This window comes from Rousettus aegyptiacus, unplaced genomic scaffold (genome assembly GCF_014176215.1).
Source record: "Rousettus aegyptiacus isolate mRouAeg1 unplaced genomic scaffold, mRouAeg1.p scaffold_m13_p_9, whole genome shotgun sequence".
NCBI lineage: Eukaryota > Metazoa > Chordata > Mammalia > Chiroptera > Pteropodidae > Rousettus > Rousettus aegyptiacus.
In genome coordinates this window covers 7,378,863-7,400,228 of record NW_023416312.1, presented here as the reverse complement: position 1 = coordinate 7,400,228, position 21,366 = coordinate 7,378,863, and the positions used below count along the sequence as shown (strand labels likewise).

General features: G+C 40.1%; 1 protein-coding gene across 4 annotated transcripts in view; it reads left to right on the top strand.

Annotated features, from left to right (window-relative positions):
* Window positions 1-21,366, top strand: part of SH3KBP1 (SH3 domain containing kinase binding protein 1) — a 311,738-nt gene that overhangs the window by 103,999 nt on the left and 186,373 nt on the right. For all 4 annotated transcript variants that reach the window (XM_036227145.1, XM_036227141.1, XM_036227142.1 and 1 more), the window contains one exon: window positions 16,695-16,818. In XM_036227145.1, the coding sequence (XP_036083038.1) occupies window positions 16,695-16,818 (124 nt within the window). The remainder of the gene's footprint in view (window positions 1-16,694; window positions 16,819-21,366) is intronic.

Sequence of the window (21,366 nt, the reverse complement as noted above, 5' to 3'; positions counted from 1 at the left end):
GTTGGTCAACAAGGCATCTGAAAAGCTCAACATTACTAATGATTAGGGGAGATGCAAATCAAAACCACTATGCGCTATTATCATCTTACACCCATTAGAATGGCTACTGTAAAAATACCCAGAAAATAAGTGTTGATGAGGATATGGAGAAATTGGAAATCTTGTACACTGTTGGTGGGAATATAAAATGGTGCAGCCACTGTGGAAAACAGTATGGCAATTCCTCAAAAAATTAAAATAGAACTGCTAGATGATCCAGTAATTCTACTTCTGGATGTATATCCAAAAGAATTGAAAGCAGAGTCTCAAAGAGATATTTGTATACCCATGTTCATAGCATTATTCAGAGTAGCCAAAAGGGGGAAGCAACCCAAATGTCCATTAACAAGTGTATGAATAAACAAAATGTGATATATATACACACACACAATGGAATATTATTCAGCCTTAAAAAAGAACAATTCTGGCACATGCTACAACGTGGATGAACCCTGAGGACATTATGCTAAGTGAAATAAGCCAGTCGCAGAAAGAAAAATACTGTAAAATTTCATTTATATGAGATATCTAGAGTAGTCGGACTCAGAGACAGAAAGTAGAATGGTGTTTATTAGGAACTTGGGGAAGGGTGGAGTGCGGCGTTGTTTAATCAGTACAGAGTTTCAGTTTTGCAAGATGAAAAAGTTCTGGAGATTGGCAATACAACAGTGTGATTGTACTAAACACTACTGAACTGTACACTTAAAATGATGAATATGGTAAATTTTATATCTATGTTACCACAATTAACATAAAAAAGAGGAAGATGAGAGGATCATAGTGTCTATGGAAGCAGAGGTCAGAAAGAGAGGCTATGATGATGCTACACTGCTGGCCTTGAAGGTGGAAGAAGAGGCCATGAGCCGAGGAATGCAGGCAACCCCCTAGATTCTAGAAAAGGCGAGGAAGCCTTTTCCCTTACAGCTTCCAAAAGGAACTCAGCACTGCCTACATCTCAATTTTAGCCCAGTGAGACAGTCTGGTTTTCTGACCTCTGGAACTGTAAGAGAATAAATTTGTTGTTTAAAGTCTTCAAGTTGTTGGTAATTTGTTAAGTAGTGATAAAAAAAAACTAGTACAAGGACTATTCAGTTGAAGGGGATGAGTACCTTGTACAGGGTCACCCAGTGGCTAGAGCTCTGATCAAGAGCTGGTGGGCATACCCACTCTACTTGTAGTTCTAACCTTGCTAGGTGACAAGGCCCTGGAGAACAGGGCCCATCTTGAACCCCACCGCATGACATGGTGCCTGGCACATAGTAGGCACTTAATAACTGGCAAGAGGATTGAAGGGTGATGCACCATTGCCTTTTCTTCCGTTCCCCCGCTGCTCTGCCCTGGAAGTCATAGCACTAAATCTAGGAAAGTCTTTTTTTTTTAATAAAGAAAAACATTTCCCTTCCCTGCTATTGTAGAGTGGGTGAGGAGTAGTGTCCTTGAGGTTTTAGTGTCACTTGTGGGAGCCTCTGGATCGTAGTTGCCCAGTCCCATGACAGAATGGGGCAGGTGTGCTTACAGAATGCCAGCGAGGGATCAGTCAGGAAGAAATGAGGATCCTGTTCTTGGTAGAAGACAAGCAGTCTGTTCTGAGAAGAAATGACCAAATTTATTTGTGACCTGTTAATCTGTTAATTAATATTATTTCTCTTTAACCTGTTAATGCTAAATAAAGGCAGATGTTTCTATGCACAAATGAAGAGACTTCCATCTTAGCTGCTATAAGTGGGCATTTTTCCATTATGAAATATGTCTTCACCCTCAAACTTAAGCTTTGGAAAGCAGACACCTAAAATCAAGGCTTTGTAATTCCCAGAATGAGGTAATCTGAGTTGAGCTTCTGGATGCTTCTTCTTTGGGGGTGGGCAGGTGAGGAGTGAGAGGCCTTCCAGTAATATTCATAACCTTTGCCATAAAATAATTGAAGAATGAGTGTTTCTTTTCAAATAATTTTTGAGTGGAGAAGGCCTTTGCAGTCATGTCACAAATCTAAGAACACCACAGAGACAAGATTGGATTTTACCAAATAAAAATTAGAAACTTCTGTATGGAAAGGTGTATAGTTGATAGAGTAAATAGCCAAGTGACAACAGAAAAATTCTGGGACATATATGAAAGACCATCAGATAATTCTTTAATATTCAGAGAGGTCTTGGAAATGAAAGGGAAGAAGGCCAAGTGCTCCATAGAACTGACAAAGGACACGAGCAAGCAGATCACAGGCAAATAAAGTAAAACGGATGACAAGCATATGAAAAGCTGATATACCTCATTACTAATTAAAGATGTATAAATTAATATCATTTTCTGTTATCAGATTGGCAAAAATTAAGAAATTTAAGGATACCCAATATGGGGAAACCGGCGATATTCATTCATGCTATCGATGGGAGTGTATTTGAGACAAACTGGAGGCCAGTTTTACACTATCTGTTAACAGTAAGGATACACCACATGTGTGACCCAGGAATTTCACTTTCAGGAATTTGTCCCCCAGTTACACTTGTGTATATGTGCAAAGTTATGGACCCAGTGACGTTCAATGTAGTGTTGTTTGTAATTGCTGAAGACATGGGTTTTAATCTGGAGGGAAGAGGACTGTCCATCCCTAGCCCCAGATTAAGATAAATTATCCATCGAACCAGCCAAGGATACAGAAACTTAGCAGAAGGGGGATGGCTTTGGGGCAGGAGCAAATAAGATGTACATTGAGGCGTATTTCACACACTGGTTTCTGCTCCCTGCATCTCAGTGGTTACCAACAGCAAGGCTTCTGCCAGATCTCAGAAATAGCCAGTTTGCTGTACCACAGGTCTTCTATCCATCAGCATTCCAGAAGAGCCAGCAGAGACAGCTGGTATATTTCTGTTTATGGGGTGGTGACAAACATATGACTCCCCTGACTCTGGAACCAAATTCCACTTCAGGGCCATGTGCTCATCTGGAAGACTGAAGACAGAGACGGTGGCCACATGTCCCTGAGGGATGTAGCCATTTCCCCAGGTATTCCCTACCACCTCCTCAGTCCCCAGCTCTGACTTAGTGCCCTTTAATCTGGGTGATTCTGATTGGTCAGACTTCCTGGTTCTGAAATTTCCTGCACAACCAAATCTTCCATTCTGAAGCTGGCATATCCTACAGTTGGATTCTGTGCAGCTATGAGGAAGAGGGGCAGGCTCCAGCTGATTGGAGAAGATGTGTATGATACATGCTCAAATGGAAGAAAGCAAGATGCAAAACCACATATTGTATGAGTCCGTTTGTGTTAAAACCAACCAAGTAGGGACACACACAACTCATTAATGGTTCCTAGGGGAGGAGGGATGGCATTTCACTGGGAAATGGGTACATTTTTACCTTTTGCTTTATACCCTCTTTTAATATTTATTTTTTGGAACAAGCATGCATGCCTTAAAAGTTGTCAGTTTTTTAAAAAGTGATGTATATAGACTTAAAACCCCAACAGTGCTAAAAGACATGTATCAGGAGCTCCTTGTTCCTTCTCATGTCCTCGTGTCCTAGGAGATGATCTCTTTTCAGTTCGAGCTATAGCTTCAAGTGTTCATTGCTATGCCTTCTGAAAATATGCATGCGCCGCTGTCTCTTACTTTGTCAATTCTAGACATTCTCTGTTACCTATATGGTAGTTGAGGATTTTAGCTCACTTATGTCTCCTCCTCCCATACCTCATCCTCCCCATATGCTCATATGTCAGATTGTGGTTCAATCTGTATTTAATGTTTACATTGAGTATTGAAGCAAGAATATATTCTAATTAATTTCCTTATATAACCTTTTGTTTTCCCTACAGATCATAATTCTTCCTTGATTGTTGAGTTATCCCCGGGATAGCCAAATCTTTTCATACCTTGAGCTAAACAGCTCTATAAAATGCCTCTTGATATACGTCCCCCTTCCCTGGAAGAATACCAGCACCTTCCAGCCTGGACTGGTTGCTCTTGGGGCTGCTGCCCAGCAGTCGGCCAGGAGATTCCCTCTCTCATTATTGACTACCGGCCTTCGCTTCTCTTGTTTCACTCACTCGATTCGGTGGAACACACCCTCTGGTAGCTTTCTGAGAGAGCGCCTACAAGTAAATTTTTTGAGACTTCTGTAAGATCAACCACAGTAGGAGTTATATACTAGGAAGTTTTTCCTTTTAATAATATTCACCACTCCTCAGTACCTGGCCCGTATCTGTTTGTGGGTGGGGTTCCCACTCCTCCTGATGGAGCCTGATCTTTAAAACATTTTAAACCCCATTTTATAACGAACAAAAGTGAGACACCAAAGTTACAGCCTCAGTAGTGTCAGAGCCAGAACTTGAACTGATGTGTCAGCTGCCTGAGCCAGGGCTGCTCTTTCCAAACCCAGCTGCTCTTTACTGGAAAGAGAAATAATAGTAGCCAGCCCTGAGTGATAAGTGCCAAATGCATCGTCACGGATACAGAGTGAGTCTAATTATAAGTGCCCGCCTGTGTCTCATTCCTGATGACTTCAGCTCTAGTTAGCCATCCTCTGCTAAAAGTATCTCCCAGTCTTATCGACTGTGTGTGCGTATGTGTGTGTGTGTGTATGTGTGTATGTGTGTGTATGAGTGTATGAGAGAGAGAAAGAGAGAGAGAGAGAGAGAGAGAGAGAGAGAGAGAGAGAGAGAGAGAGAGAGAGAGAGATGTTTCTAGCTCCTTATGATAATGAAAATGTTCTGCCTTTCATTCATATAAGCTCGGTATGATTATTTTTATTGCTACAATATCTGGTTCCAAGCAATGTAAAAATTTCACCCCCTTCTTTCCACTCCTTTTGTGATACGAAATGTCTCATTACTTAGCAGTTTTCTCTGCTGATGGTACAGTTTAGCATATGATCTTTTTTGTTAACCTCAGTCAGGTGACCACACATAAGGTAATTAGATTAACCTGCCCCTCCTCCTCTTTACTGAAACAATGTAAAATCTAGTATTCCGTTGGTACATGCTTTCCTTAGATTAATGATCTTGGAGTTGCTGCATGGAAATTTACATAGTTCCCTACAGCTCTGAGAAATGAGAATGCCCAGCTGTCTAAAAGCTTTAATCAGGAAATGAGCATGAAATGACATTGTTTTGTCACGGGCTTAGAATAATTTATTCTTGACAATTGAGTTATCTTGGATGGAAATGTATATAAACATTTTTTCAACAACCAGTAAACAGGTGCTTTCTTTTTGTTTGTGAAAATACAAGAATTTCTTTACTTGGGAGAGGCTTTCAAATCATTGGCCCTCAGATGGGTCAGTTCTGAAGCTTTATTCTGTGCTCATTTTTTGTCTCTTCTTTTAAATGGCAGTTTGAGGAAGTTGGCCTTTTGAAGCAAGCCAGGAGCAGCATTAGGAACACACACATTGAATGGGAGGAGCATGGTGTGGCCATCAGGAGTGATGGCTTGGCCACAGGACTGCCAGGGCTTCAGTTCTCACTCAGCCGTTTATTGCCTGGTCCTCTCTTGGGGCCCACTTCTCTCATCTGTCCAAGGCAGATAATAATGTTCCCTATTTTTTAGTGTGCCTATGAACATGAAATGAGTTACTCTGTGTAAACCCTTAGAACAAACAGTACCTTGCTCATAGTATATATAATTGCCATCTAATTCCATATGTTTTAGAAGAGCTAGGAAAATAAAAAAATATATTTGTGGGGTTTTTTTTAGATGTAAAAGATCTATTGCATTTACCTTTTTTCTATTTGCTTATTAGTCTCAGAACCAGTTGTAACTAAAAATTAACACTGAGTTACATTCATGTACTGCTTTCATTTATATATGACACATAGTAGGTACTCAAATATCTGTTAAAATGAAAGAGCTAATGACAGTGGCCACCATTTATTGAGTGCCCGCCAGCTAATATTGAGCATCTGGGGATAAAAGATGAGTGAGATCTATTCCTTATCCCTGAGGCGCTCACAGAGTAGCTGAGAGAGAGACTTATGGAGTCATATTTAGATTGCATGGGTCAGTGCTGTGACAGGGATTCCAACAAAGGGCCACAGGAGCACAGGCTGTTCATCATCAAAGCTGTTAAAAAAAAGACAGTGGAAATGGCCGTTGGATCTAGCACTCAGTTCGGCAATTCTTATGTTTCAGGTAGTATTGATTCATAGAGTAAGTATGATGTCATCAGAAACATTTAAAGGTTTTTCCAGAATAGACTGATGGAGAAAGTGCCCACTCCTTAGGGAGCTCAATTTGAGATTGTGTAATTAACTTTTTTTGAGAATAATTAGCCAATCCCAAACTGTTTAACTTTTTTTCTCTTTAAAAAATTTCAAAAATTATAGTTGTCATACAATATTATCTTAGTTTCAAGTGTACAACATAGTGATTAGACATTTATATAACTTACGAAGTGATCACTGTAAGTCTAGTACCCACCTGTCACCATATATAGTTATTATGATATTATTGACTATGTTCCCTGTGCTGTACATTACATCTCTATGACTTATTTTATAACTGCAAGTTTTTGTTTTTTAATTCCCTTCGCCTTTTCATCCATCCTCCTACCCCTTTCCATCTGGCAACCATCAGTTCTTTGTATCTATGAGTTTGTTTCTGTTTTGTTCTATTTGTTTTAGGTTCCACATATAAGTGATATACAGTATTTGTCCTCCTCCGTCTTTCTTATTTCACTTAGTATAATACCCTCTAGGTCCATCTTTATTGTCACAGATGGTAAGATTTTATTCTTTTTTTATGCCTGAGTAATAGTTCATTGGCTATATATACACCACATCTTCTTTATCTATCAGTGGGCACCTAGGTTACTTCCACATCTTGACTATTATAAATAATGCTACAGTGAACACAGGGGTGCATATATATCTTTTCGAGTTAGTACTTTCTATTTCTTTGGATAAATACCCCAAAGTGGGATTGCTGGGCCACATTTTTGAGGAATCTCTATCCCAACTCATGTTGTTTGCAGTCTGGCCACCAATTTGAACTACATTCTACCTATGATTAAACTAAAAATAAGATTTAATATCACTTCTTTATAAGCTTTTTATTTTTTTCCGTGTTGTTTGTTGTCATTCCATTAGTTCTACTTTTCAAAATTTTTGAAGTTTGTATCATATAATTGAAGAAAAAAACAATTATTAGGCCTGGCATGATTTTCCCCATATCTTAACTTTGCAATTACCCCTTCTTGATGAAATATATAGACTGAAGAGCTTTCTTTTAAATTGTATGTTCATATATACCATCATCACTGTGACCAGTAGCATTGGGATCTTGAAAACTAGCAGTGGAAATTATATAACCAAACTATATTGGGGGCAGTGTCAACTCTTCCTTGTTTGTAGAAAAATTGTTAATAGTCTAATGATTGGGAAATAGTAAGCACATTTCAATTATTAATTTTTATATTAAAATTTTATATAGGTACATGATACTAATTAAAAAGGACAAAATATATCCTTTCCCTATCTCTTGGCCACCTCGTTCCTTCCCTGGAGGCAACCTCAGTTACAGTTTGTTTTTCTGTATTACACAATGAAGCATGCGCATGATCACACAAATGCTAGCATACATTATTAGGCTTTTTAACCTAGGAACGTGTCTTGGCAATTATCCTTATTGGTACTTACATACCAGTCTCATTCTTGGAGAGAGTCGCATGGTTTGGATTTTTCGAAATTTATGTTACCAATTCTCTACTGATACACATTTATATTCTTTCAGTCTTTTGCTAATTTAAGCAATGCCATAACAGTTAAACTTGTACATATGCCATTTTGCAGATGTGTAAGTAAATTTGTAGTTTAAATTCCTAGAACTGGAATGAAATACTGAGTCAAAAGGTGTAGTGTAGGCACTTAAATTTTTGGTAGATAATTGCCACATTGCTTCCCACAGAAGTTGTACCAATTTACATACAATTTATACTCTCATTGGAAAGTATGAGAGGGTATCTATCTCTACACCATTGCCAAAATTATATGATCAATTTTTTTTATTGTTGCCAGTCTGACAGATAAAAAATGATATCTTACTCAATAGAACTAATACATTCACTGGGTATTGGAGTGATCTGTTGAGAAACTTTATGGTGTTTAAAATCAAGAAAAAATGATATATCATTCTAATTAAAAAAATTACGTACATCTCTATCTAGGCTGTCAACTTCTGGAGAGTTTTGTGCTTGCTCTTCTCCATCTCTCTCATACTTACTCTTTACATGAATACCAGTTGTGTGTTAGGTGCACAGCATGTGGAAACAGAGACAATATTTCGAGAGAGCCCAGACTCTAGTGAGAGAACTTGTGTAAACATTATTATGTAGTGGGTGTACAATTTTAGGTATAAGAAGATAGCCAAAAGGATTCAGGGTCTTTCTGTGTAGTGAGTATAGCACTGATATTGTCAAATGAGTCTCACTGCAAATTCCATTTCTCTTTTTAAGCATCTTTTCATAGGTTTCAGTCATTTTTTTCTATGAATTTTCTTTTGCTTTTTTTTTTTTTGCTGGGTTATTGATCTCTTTGCTGATACTTTGTAAAAAGAGTTCTCTGTAACCAGCAATATTCTCCCACTTTGACTTTTTGCTGATGAATTTTTTTTTCTATGTTGTATTTACAGTTTTCTGTAATTAGCCCTTTCGTGGCTTCTGGATTCTGTGTCAGAATGTCAAATAGTCTTTCCCACTCTGAGATTGTAAAATCTTTCATGTTTCCTTCTAGTACTTTTCAGGTTTAATTTTTATATGATAAATATATCTTGTCTAATGTTCCCAGTCTAATAAGTATTGCTCATTTTTAAAAAATGAGGCACCGCATTAATTTTCTTACTGTATCTTCTTCCTACCACTCTGAAGCCAGATCTGTACCCTGTGAAGTGAGAAGTTGATTGTGATCCAGCTGTATCATTGTGGGGATGATACAGATATCCGTGTTGTCATAGCTTTGGGCCGCACTGAAAATACTCCCCGTCATCTGTAGATGGTCGTCCTGCCCATACCACTCTAAATTGGCCATTCATTTGACAAATATTTATTAAGTGCCAACTAAAACATGTCCAAAGAGCTGGTTGGTATTGACACCCTTTGATCCAATGGTAATAATCTAGATGTTTAGCAGGGAATGGGCAGATATAAAGATGTAAAGTCACCAACTATCATGCAGGTAATTGTGTTGTATATGTGAAAACTGTTACCTTTTCAAGACATGAAAGTAGCTATTCTGATCTCTGACTGGTAGCTAGAATTTGCTGTGCTCTTTGCAGTATTCATTCCTATCCTGCAGGTCAAGAGCTTCTTGCCTGGGCTGGTGTTATCAGTGATATTCGGGAGATAATATTGCAAGTATATGATATTGCAAATACGTGGTTGAAGATTTACATAGAATTGCGACAGTAGGTATTCTGTTATGTAAAAAAAAGAAAAACAACCTTGTTCGCTTTGAGCTGAAAATATCTTAGGTATATTTATGAAGATATATCAGAGCACTTTTCTAAGTGGCAGCATATTTTATACATAGAAGAAAGCCATTGTGGTATGAGACACCAACGTGGTTTCACTATGTAATTTTCAAGAGAAATTATGAAATATTTCATTGGAAAAAGACAGGAAGTGAATAACAAATACCAGTGTGCCCACCACCCTGCTTTATCAAACCCTCATATTTTGCCATATTTACTTCAGACATTATTAATATATATGTATGTATTTGTATATATACATATATGTGTGTATATGTGTATGTGCATGTGTATGTGTGTATTCTTTTTCCTTTACAATTCTCTAATGATGTTGGTGCATTTCATGGTTCGGCAGCATGGGTATTTTTTTAAATTGTGATATATATATATATATATATATATATCACAATTTTTATATATATATATGAAAACCAGACTCTTACAAATATATAGCTGAAACTCCCCTGGTGCTCTGCTGTTGCTTTCAGGATCCTTGCTGTATCTTCCCAGTTGTTTTGGGCTGACTAGCCTTTTGTGAAGGGAGCCAAATGCTAGGAAAGCATAGTATCTACAAGCAGGGAACATTTGAGGGGCAGCTGCTCCTCAAATTTGCCTTTTGCACGGGGCGGGGCAGACAGAAAGATACGCATGGGGGGCGGGGAATGTGCTATTCTAGGATTATGTAGCTATTCAAAACTCTCTTGATCAGTAGATTTGGTGTAAGGGTTTGTTTTTAGTGATTTCCTTTTATCTCCTGCCAGTGGTAATTTGCAGAGGTTTTCCATTTACTACCAGGGGGCACAGCTGTGATCCCACAACCACATCTGGCTCTAAAGGCAGGAACAGACCAGATTTGAGGACCTGCTGATGAATGATGCCTCTTTTCCCTGCCTTGCAACCACCCCGAGCTGGGGGGACCCTGCCCAACCTCACTCTAATGCAGAGGGAATCCCAGGACCAGCATTTCTGGCAGGTCAGGGCAGTGCTGAGCGCCCCCTGGTGTCAGTGGCACCAGCCTGCTCTGTGTGCCTGTATATTGGTGGCAGCAAACAAGGAAATACTGCAAGATGTGAAGAAAGCAGCTGTGGTGAAGGAAGGACGCAGTGGAGGGAGCAGATCCACTCAGCTGATTGTGTCAATTAGATGAGATGCCCTTCGGCTCACCCACTTGGTGGGGTGTATTTGGCACATTTTGACGATTCATCCCCTTAATGTCGATCCCAGAAAGCTTCCCACCCTCAGAGATGAACGTTAAAACACCCAAGCACCAGGCTTTCATGTTTTTGACCTTCTAGGATAAAATATGAGCACATTTCAATTTAAAAGAATCTGTCTTCTTCTGGTTTAAGCATTTATGTTTTTCTTTTAAATTGAAATATCATTTAGTGAAATGCAGAGATCTTAGAAATACAGTTCAATGAATTTTTCGTTGTGTGTACACCTGTGAAACCACCACCCAGACCAAATTATAGAACATTTTCATCCTCCTAGCAGGTTCTCTTGTACCCTTTGCAGCCAGTACCTTCTCAGGGGTAGCTGCTATTTGGAGCTGTCTCATCATTGATTAGTTCTTCCTGCTGTTAAATTTAACATAAATGGAATCATACAGCATGCAATCTTTTGGGTCTGGCTTCTTTCACTCAACATTCTGACTGTGAAGTTCATCTGTGTTGTTAGGTATAGTTCTTTTAATAGCATTTGCTATTTAATGATGACATTGATAATGACAATAAATAATCAATTTGTATGTCACTCTCCAATTCACTATTTGATTCAGAAGATAACTCTGCAATGGTGCCAACACATTTAGCATTAGACTTCTTTTAGAGATGACAGAAGAGCTGCTTAGAGGCTTCCAGTATTGCCCCCAAAGTCACCCGCCTAATAAATGATGATGCCGGGACTGGTTCTGGTTTTTAATTCTTTCCATTGACTGTGAAGGCTGTGTCTTAAGTTATGTCAAGGTTGGCGGAAGACATAAAGTGTGAGAGAAGGGAGGGACCCCCAAACCGGGCCTTCATTGGTGTTTTACTGTGGTATTTTGATCAGTTGAAAGAAGTTCAACCCAGCCAACCCCCCAGCACCTATACTGTATGTAATAGATGGAGAGAGAGAGAGGAGAAAAGCAGTCGACTTGGCTCATTAGCCAGCCACATCCTGGCAACTCCGCTTATGAGAAAGCAGACTGTGCTAGTTTAGCTCCCAGTCACATACAAATTATGCATTTGCCCAGTGAGGCTGCTGTTTGCAGGCTGCTAAATGTGTCACAGAGAATTTTGCTAGAATGGCATTATTGGGGTTTTTTGGCCTCCAGATGTGGGTAAGCCATCTTTGGCTCTGATCAGCATAGTGCTTTGGGAAGCAGGAATGATGTGAGTTCTCTCAAGTTGCTCAAGCGGTCCTTGCGACATAGCCAGAGTGTCGTTGCAGCATCGATATCTTATTGATGGCCTTGAGTTTACTGTACATGCCGTTTCCATTGTTAAGACATCAGATTTGAGATAAAGAGAAGCTGGGTTTCCTTTACCTGCTAAAGAAGTTTGTCGATTCCCAACCATTCTGTAGTGTCTTTAAGCAAGTATAATCATCGCTGATTTATATATGTGGGCATGTATGAATTTCTGTAAGCCCCTGTAGCCCACGAATGTGTTTCAGGGTGTGGCCTCTACCACTAGGATAGTAGGATTCATGTTCTTAACAAATGGTTAAAAATATAGGCATAGTGGTCAGAGAGCAGAGATTGAGGGTTGGGGGCTAGGAGCACTCAGACCAGGAAATCCAGAGTCCCATCACCTGGATCAGAACCTCGGAGAGCTCCAGGTACTTGGATGCTGGCAGCTGGAGGCAGGCAGGAGTTACTCCAGTGCCAAGCCCATCCTCCTCTGCAGCAAAGAGCTTTTTTTATGTGGATAAGGGGCTTCCAGGATTTGGGCCTCAGTATTTATGTGCTTATGGATAAAGTGGTACATTGCATTCTTTAGGCATGGAGGGAAGTGAAGGTTCCTAGTGGAGCCATGGGTGGCGTGATTTTGAGTCTCCCTGCTCTAGCCATGACGTCAGTTCTTCCTGGGAGGTGAGGAGTAGCAGGAGAGGTCAGCCTAGAAGACCCAGAGTTGAGTCCCATGGCCCATTCTGCCTCTTACTAGTTTCGTGGCCTTTGGCTGGTCTTGTATCCTCTTACTGGGCCTCATAATTCTTCTATGCATAAGTATATCAGTCTGGAAAAATCTAGGGCTTTGTTTTTTCCAATAACACAATGACAGTGTCATTATGAGGAGCAAGTGAAAAAATATCTGCTAAAGAACTTAATTATGTAAGCCTTTGCCAGTGTAAGGTTGTATCATTGCCAGCCTCATCACCTATTTTTAGAGCCTACCAATAGGAGTCCATGAAATCAGGCGTCTGTGAGTGTCAAAGAGTAGTTCAAGAAGTGCACTCCCCATCTTACATTTGCATGGTAATTGGTACAATGGGGTCAGTATGCATGTCAGATAGTTTGAACCAGAGCCGAGTACACAGAGGCTTGTGGTTTGCTGTGCAATTTGAAAAGTTTTAAATGAAAGAGCTTGTCCTGTGGTCTTTTGGAAGTAACTGGAGGATTTCAGTAGGGAAGTGACAAGAGCAGACATTTGTTTTAGGAAAGTGTCCCTTGTGGCAGTACAGAGGCTGAACTTGGATGGAAGAGACTGGGGGCAAGGAGACATTATCACCCAGACAGGACGCAGGGGAAGCATGATAAAGAGTTGGGCTCTGAATCTAGACAGGTTGGGTTTCAGTTCCGGTTCCTACTTTTTGACCTCGGACAGGTTTCCTTAGTTCTCTGTCTTGGTGTGTGCATCTGCAAATAGAGCTGTTGTATGGGTTAAAAGTTCCAATCCCAGTGAAACTCTTAGAGCAGGCATTGGCACATGGTAAGCGCTCACACGTTAGCTGGTGTTCATGTGCATTCTTGCTGTGGTCAAATCCCTATAACATGAAATTTGCTGTTTTAACCACTTAAAATGTACGATCGAGTGACATTATATTCGCAATGTTATGTCACCATTGCCACTATCTGTTTCCAAAACTTTCTCATCACCCCAAAATGAAACTCTGTAACCATTAAACATTAATTCCTATTCCCCCATGCCCCCACTGTCTGGAAACCTCCAGTCTACTTTCTGTGTCTATGAATTTGACTACTCCAGGTGCCTCGTGTAAGTGGAATCATACTATATTTTTCCTTTTGTGCCTGGCTTATTTCAATTAACATAATGTTTTCCAAACTCATTCATTTCGTATCATGTATCAGAACTTTATTTCTTTTTAAGGCTAATATTCTCTTGTATGTATATACCACATATTGTTTATCCATTCATCTGTTGATGGACACTAGGTTGTTTCTAGCTTTCAGCTGTCGTGAATAATACTGCCGTAGACGTTGTTATATAAATATCTGTTTGAGCCCGTGTTTTCAGTTCTTTGGGGGGGGGTATATACCTAGGAGTGCTGGGTCATTTGGTAGTTCTGTGTTTCACTTTTTGAGGAACCTCCATATTTTCCACAGAAGCTGCACCATTTTACATTCCCACCAGCAACAGACAAGGGTTCGAATTCACCATATCTCCATTAACATTTGTTTTCCATTAAAAAAAAAGTCTAGCCATCTTAGTAGGTATGAAGGGATATCTCATTATAATTTTGATTTGCATTTCCCTAATGACTAATGATGTTGAGCATCTTGTGTGATTGTTGGCCATTTTTTAATTTTTGGAGAAACATCTGTTCAAGCTATTGGCCTAGTATTCATGTTTTTAAGGCAGTGTGGGAGGAATGGAGAGAAACAGATTGAGGAAGTAGATTGGGCACAACAGGGTGACTGGTTAGATATGGGAGTTAACACTGTTTTCCAGCCCGGGTAAGTGAGCAGACGAGGGGCTGTCAAGCAAGGTAGCTTCCTCTCTCCTGCAGAAGGTGCAGGTTGGGGGGAAGATGTTGGGGTTGGGTGAGGCTGTGTTGAACCTGGTGTGCCTGGGCGTTATGCAGATGGAGAGCCTCCAGGATGCGCTGCCACGCCCACATGCCTGATTGGTTTCTTCAGGAAAATCGCAGGGCACATTTTAAGTTTTGTCTCTTCCCTGCTTCCATCTAAGAAGCAACTTAAGAAATTTGGTCATCATTAGGGTTCTCTATTTGGCAAAGGTAAACAGTCATTGTGGAGACAATGGACTCTCAGATTTATGAACCATCCCCTCTCCTGCTGCTGGTTTTCTCAACCTTTAAGCACCTGCTTGATCAGATCTGTCCTTCCAAGCTCATGGGTGCTGCTCCAAAGCCTGGGTCATGAGCATTCTTGACAACCATACTTCTGAAGCCATCTCCAGTAACCACCCCAGTCTCTCAAACAACGCTCCTCCCTAACTATTCTCCAACTGCATGCCACTAGCAGTTAGTGCTAAGCAAATGCTTGCCATGTCACCCACAACCCATTGAATTTCTCTGAATTACTCCTTGGCAACACTGGATGTTGAATCACTGCATTACATTGTGTCCAGGTGGGAAATTTGTGTGTGCATAGTCATATCCACACTGCAATGTAAAGTGAGGTTTGAGCAACTGTTCCACCCCCAAAGAAGCAACTGTTGGGGAATGAGCCCCCATGGTGGCTTGTTTTCTTTACTTCTAGAGCCATAGACTGGCAGCTACCACTAAGAAAGCATCCCGTCATGCGGCTCAGGCAGGCAATGTTTGCAGATTGTCCCCTGATGCCATCTGCCTATGAGGCTGCAGAAACCCCCAGCAACTGCTGTTCTAGCAGGTGCCAGGGCTGCTGAGGTGGGAGTTCGTGTACATACACATGCGTGCACAAAGCTTTGTACTGTGTTGGCCTGGGACGCCAGCTGAAACTCTCAACCCAGCAAAGCACCAGCCGCAGTTGCTGGTTTCCGGTGGGGCCCTGGTGAGGGAAGGAGGGAGGGCGGGAGGGAGGGCGAGGCTGTTGTTAACTGAGCCAGCAGTCTAGCAATGGGAATTGATTACGGTAACTCTGGTGTGTGGGAAGCTGCTATCCAGTGGCTATGTTTTGACAAGCCTTTGTTCTTTTCACCTCTGCCCAGGCTGAATTGTGGTCCCCTCTACCTAATTTACCATCTTCATATTCATTCCATAGGAGCCCACCCACTCCATTTTTTGCCCTTCGTTCTTCTTCAAGAACATGTCTCTCTCATCTTTGAGTCCTTCCAGCCACTCAGCCATGCTTTGGGTCTAGCCCCTTAGCTTTCCTTTTCCCAAGTCATTGTGATTATGGGTTCACACAAGCCCAGAAACCCTCTGCTCCAGACCTGCAGTTTGTGAATTACTCTAATTTCAAGCTATTAATGCTTTTGAAAATAATTATGTAAATTATGAAGGTAATTTGAAATAATTGTATCAGCCACTGGTTTAAAAAAATATCTACCTTAATGGAGTTTTGATATGAGAGCACCTAGAACTTTCTCTGTGAAGGACCAGGTATTTTAGGCTTTGATCTCTCTTCCAACTACTCAACGCTGCCATGCAGCATCATAGCAGCCATAGAAAATACTTAAACAAATGAAGGTGATTATGTTGTACTGAAACTTTATTTATAAAAAAAGGTGGTAGGCTGTAGTTTACAGACCCCTGGCCTAGAATGGTAATCTTTATTTCAGCTTGTTATCCTTATATATATATATTTTTTGTCAAGAGTTAAAAAGCCAGAGGAACTTTATGCCTGTAAATTAACTGAATTCATCTTCTTTGGGGTTTCAAATAATTGTGAGCACAATGGTGATTTGGGAATATACTTCTCTAAACCCCTATTGGGAAGAATAGAAACCAGAAGGCTTTTAAGGGGTGACTTTGCTTGACCAAAGCTTGTCATTGTTCAAAAAGTAGAACAGGCTGTCACTTAGAGCTGTGTGGTGGCCTTTATTATCCCTCATTCTCTTTATGGTCGCTCGGAATGGCCATAGTCACATAATGACATCACCATATTGGACATCATTTCATTGTATAGGACCAGACACTTCTCTAATTAATTTAAGGAAAACCAGCTACAAAAATATAGTGGCATTTTTAAAATTCATGTTATACTGAGTTGAGGTCATTATAATTTATTTCCAGAAAGTTGAAGCATAAAATAGTCAAAAAGGCATTTTAAAATTTCAAGCTACAATCTTGTTTTCCTTTTATCTGTCTTCACAGGAAATAAAGAAAGAGATGAAGAAAGATCCTCTCACCAGCAAAGCTCCAGAAAAGCCCATGCACGAAGTGTCCAGTGGAAATGCTTTGCTGTCTTCTGAAACAATTTTAAGAACCAATAAGAGAGGTATGGAAAAGAAGAAAGAGCCCCCTCCTCACACACAAACCCAAACTGGAAACTTCTGGGTAAACTGTGTCAAATTTTAAATTGCTGAAAAAATGACTGGTATTTGCCCTTTTGGGCTTTTTAAAATTTAAATTTTGGATACATACACACACAAAGCAAGTAATGACAGAATAACTATAATAAAGGGATCAGAGTATTTTTTTTTTTGACAATGAGAAAGTAGACTAAATTTATAAATGATTTTTTTCCAGGACTTTAGCTTTTATATCTGTTTTTATGGGTGGAAGGTAACTTTAGAGAATGCAGTGGTGCAGGCTGAGCTATGCGTGTTTGGCTGTTCTCTCTTTTTAATTTAAGGGCAGGCTTTATGAGGATCTTTCTCTAACTGCTGGGCCCCTGAACACAGACCTTGCCTCTGTTTAAGAGGTAGTACGTGAGAAGACAGCTCACATAACCACCTCACCAAGAGACCTTTAATCATCTCGTTTCTCTCTTTTGAGAGAGAACTCAAGGCAGATTTTCAGCTATCAGCTTGCTGGAGTTTTGTTTTTTTCTCATACCCCCCCCCCCACCTTTGTGACGTTGTTGCTTTAAATGATGGGAGAGACAATATAAGATGGCAGAGAGGACTTGATTCAATTTTAGACTGTAGTCACACTAGATTCCTTGGGTTTTTCCTGACTTCACCCTCACCGTGGATCAACCAGGACACACACGATTGTTCCTCTGGTAGGTTAGCATCAGCTGCAGGCTTTTCATGGGCTTATTACTTCCTTAAAGAGAAATATAGAGCTGTTCAAAAGCAGCAGCAGGAAATGTATTAGCAATGAGTTCCATTAAAAATAAAAAAAGAAGGCACGTTTACATAACCATGGAGAAGAATAGTTAATCTTTCATAAAATTTAGACAGCATAAGAATTTGTCCAGTAAACTGTCCATTGATCATAGTGCTTGAGACATTAGCTTTGTGTCTCTCTTCCTTCCTGCTTCTTCCTCTACCCCCTCCAGCTGCCCTGGGTTACATTTCCTTTTTTTGAATTACCCAGATTAAATATTGGCTGGAGGCCCACACTGGTTAGCAGCTATAGGATTTTCTCTCTCTCTCTCTCTCTCTTTTTTTTTAAGTCCCATCTTACCAGCGCAGGGGATTTCCCATTTCAAGAATTAAGCATACTTTACTGTAAAACTATAGTCATCCCCAAGTGTCTCTTGCATTCTTGCAAATAAGTTCCAGAACTCTTGAGGTCTGCCCTCATCAAATTTGGAGAGCCGGACTTCAGTGAGTCCTCTGACATTTCTCTAAACCTCCTTTGCTAATCTGGGTCCTTCTAGTTCCTCTGATGCTTTTTGGGACAGTGGGCTGAGGAATTGCATAGACACTGATCAGCATTGATCAGTGGCAAGGCCTCTCCGCCAGCCGTTTTTTTAAAGTAAATAAGAGAATTAAGGTAATTAATTAAATTTAACTAGATAAGGAATTAATTAAGGAATTAAGGTAATTATCTGGATGAGTTTGGTAAAATTACCTGAGAACTTTAAATCAACGAAGGAATAAAACTTTTTAGATAATTATCTCTTTACAACTAAAATTCTAGCCTTTGGGGTCCCCTCTGGAATTTTTCATTAACCAAAAAATGGCATTAAAAGGGTTTATTACTTCCTTTTTTAAAGCCTCTACCTTAGGCCTGCAGCCTGATTCTGAGAAATCTTTTAGTTATTTTATATAATGAATCTGCCAGCGGCTTTGAGACCTTAGCACATGGGGGCATTCTGTAAAATATGAAACACATAACAAACCATCTTCATTCTGTCCCAGGCTTCACACTGACCCCCAAGTCACCTGGGTCCAACATAAATTTCCAGTTGAAGGGAAGCATTGTATACCAGCGCCAGTGCTGTCTTCAGCCCTGCCCCCACCCGTCAAGACTAACAGGATCCTACTACTTCTTATACTAAACAGCGGGTAGATTGATTGGCCTTGTCAGGCCAGATAAATAGTTCATTGTGCTGAGCTCAAAAGCTACATTTTTTCCCACCCCAAATCAATGAAAAACCACTTTTTTTCCCTTAAAACAAGGATCAGAGGCTAAATCTGTGGGATGATTCTAGTCACTTGTAAACACTTCCTTCCCACCAATTTTTCAACTTTTATGAGTTATCGTACATGACCGAAGTCTCCTTTCCTTTGTTTCCCTCAAGCTTTGTCCCTAGAAATCTCTCGGATGTTTTTTTCTACTGCTGTTGTTCTGGAAGGAAGTTAAGTTACTTTCAGAGTTTAGCAACAGCCTGCTTTGATTTCTTACGGTATATGAGTCCATCTTGTGATTTAGCCGTGGACCCTGTGAGAATTTAATAGTTAACACAAGTTCATTTTCTTTATCAAAGATGAGATGACTGATTACATGGGCCTTATCATTTGATACAGGCTTAGCATTGGTTTAATGAAGAAAGATCACATTCGATTTATATGAGGCCGAAATTGAACCACTTTTTTGGGTCCCGAACTTGAGAAGTAATGCCCAATTGTGTCCCCGGTTTTTGCTGGGAACATGCCTCATTTTGCAGCAGTGGTGAATGGGCTGTAGTACCTCACGATGTGGGATGAGCTCGCCCTCCCTAGACACCTGCGTAAGGTCGAAAGCTACTCTAGGTTTGAAGGAAGCTATTCATAGCCATGGGAAAGGCCAGGACCATGGAAACAGCAGTTTGGGGACCGATTAGTTTCCATTTTCAGCTTTAACCTTTGCAAATTTCTAGAGTTGATTTAGGAAGGTACTGGAATGACTCCATGGGTTTTTCATTTGAGGAAAAAGATGTGACTGAAATTGAGAGAGAGACAGAGAGAAAAAGCATGCAGGTCCTCCAGATGGCTTGACAGCACCATAGAACTGTAGGAACAGTTGTGTCTGCTCCACCCTCAGCCACTTCTCTGGGCTTTATCTGAGTCACGGTGAGGGAGCTTCCTGTTTAAACCAGGCCTTTCCTAAGAAGTAAGAAGCCATTTTTCATTCAACTTAAAGCATAGATGTTGTACATCCTAAAGTAATCCAAGACTCCAGATGTTGACAAATTGGACCTAGAAAATCTGAAAACTTTTCTTGGAGACAAATGTCATTCTCATGAACCAGACAGAAAGGGTCGTCTGTTTCCTTCTGAGAATGATTTATTATTTTGTTTCTCCTATTGTTAAACCCATATAGGAGAATAATGGGCCCTCCTATATTGGAACATTGCTCTATGGAGGAACTTTTTAAAAGATATTTAAACCTCAAGTTTAAGAGCGAAATTGAACAAATAGACATTTTAGCAGTTAGCAGCAAATACGCTAAATACATACTTGAAAATGGTCAAGCAGGATTTTGTCTATTTGAATATGGCCTCTTTTCTACTTGAATTAAAATGAAATAAGTTATTTGGTTTCATCCTTAGAAGGATTTTTGAACCAGCTTTGTCCTTGTGATAGGTTAAGTCTTCAGACTGTAATCAGCACCTTGCTGGCCCGTGCAAGGACCAGTTTGTATTTCGGGGCTCTAGTTTCCTAGTTTTTGCCTCGTTAGCAGACCTCATGGGGAAGTTACCTCTCGCTGATCCCATGAGGTTCTTGCTGCCTATAATTTTGGATATCGTTCCTTCCTCACTTTTGGGTGTTTACTAATGAACATTTAATAGCACATGTTTCCTATGTATCTATTATGGATCTGCCCCTGTGTTTAGCATTGGGACAGATAGAAAGACTAGAAAAAACACCATCCAGTCTTGCCTACAAGCAGTTCCAGTCTGTTGTATTACCTGGAGAATGTTGAGAAAGTGCCACACATTTCTTATATCTTTTTTATGACAAGGTGGGGTTATGTCTCTTATTTCTGTCATTCTGAAATGTGAAGCCACTCCACAGGTTTCTGGTTGGCTTTATATGTCCTTGTTTCTATTTCCAGTTTATCATGAATTCAGTGTTTGGTAAGTCTCTATTGTATTTTGCACATTTCCTATTCTTTGCTATTATTATTGTTATTGTTATGCTTTCCTGATACAAAATGTATTTTATAATCATCTTTTTAAGTCGCTCTGCTACTTTGGCATTTGCCTTCTGAAAGATAAACTGCTTTTACCATCTTTATTTAAGGTTTGTTATGCATTTGCATTTTACTTCCCCTTCCAGAGATTAATGCTGAAAGATCTGATGGTTTAAAAGATGTTATTTGTAACATGTCTAGCACTGATGCTCTGAGATGAGAGTCAAGTTGCGATGGGGGAGGGTTGCTCTCTGAGTTGGTATGTGGGTACGACTTCGATTGTAGAGCATTGCTCTGTGGATTCATGTGTTTTGTCCTTCAGACAGGTTTAATTCAAAAGTTTTCCTTGACAGAGGGATCAACAGCTGCTCTGCCTCTGGTGACACACTGTTGCTTTAAAAGTTAGTGCAGAAATTCTTCAGAATTCATTTTGTGTGTGGATGGGTAACACACACATGCCCTTTATTAATATGGGCCTAGTGTTTGCCACACAGAAAGGCTCTCCATTTTGGTCTGCTGCCTGTAGCTGTCAGAA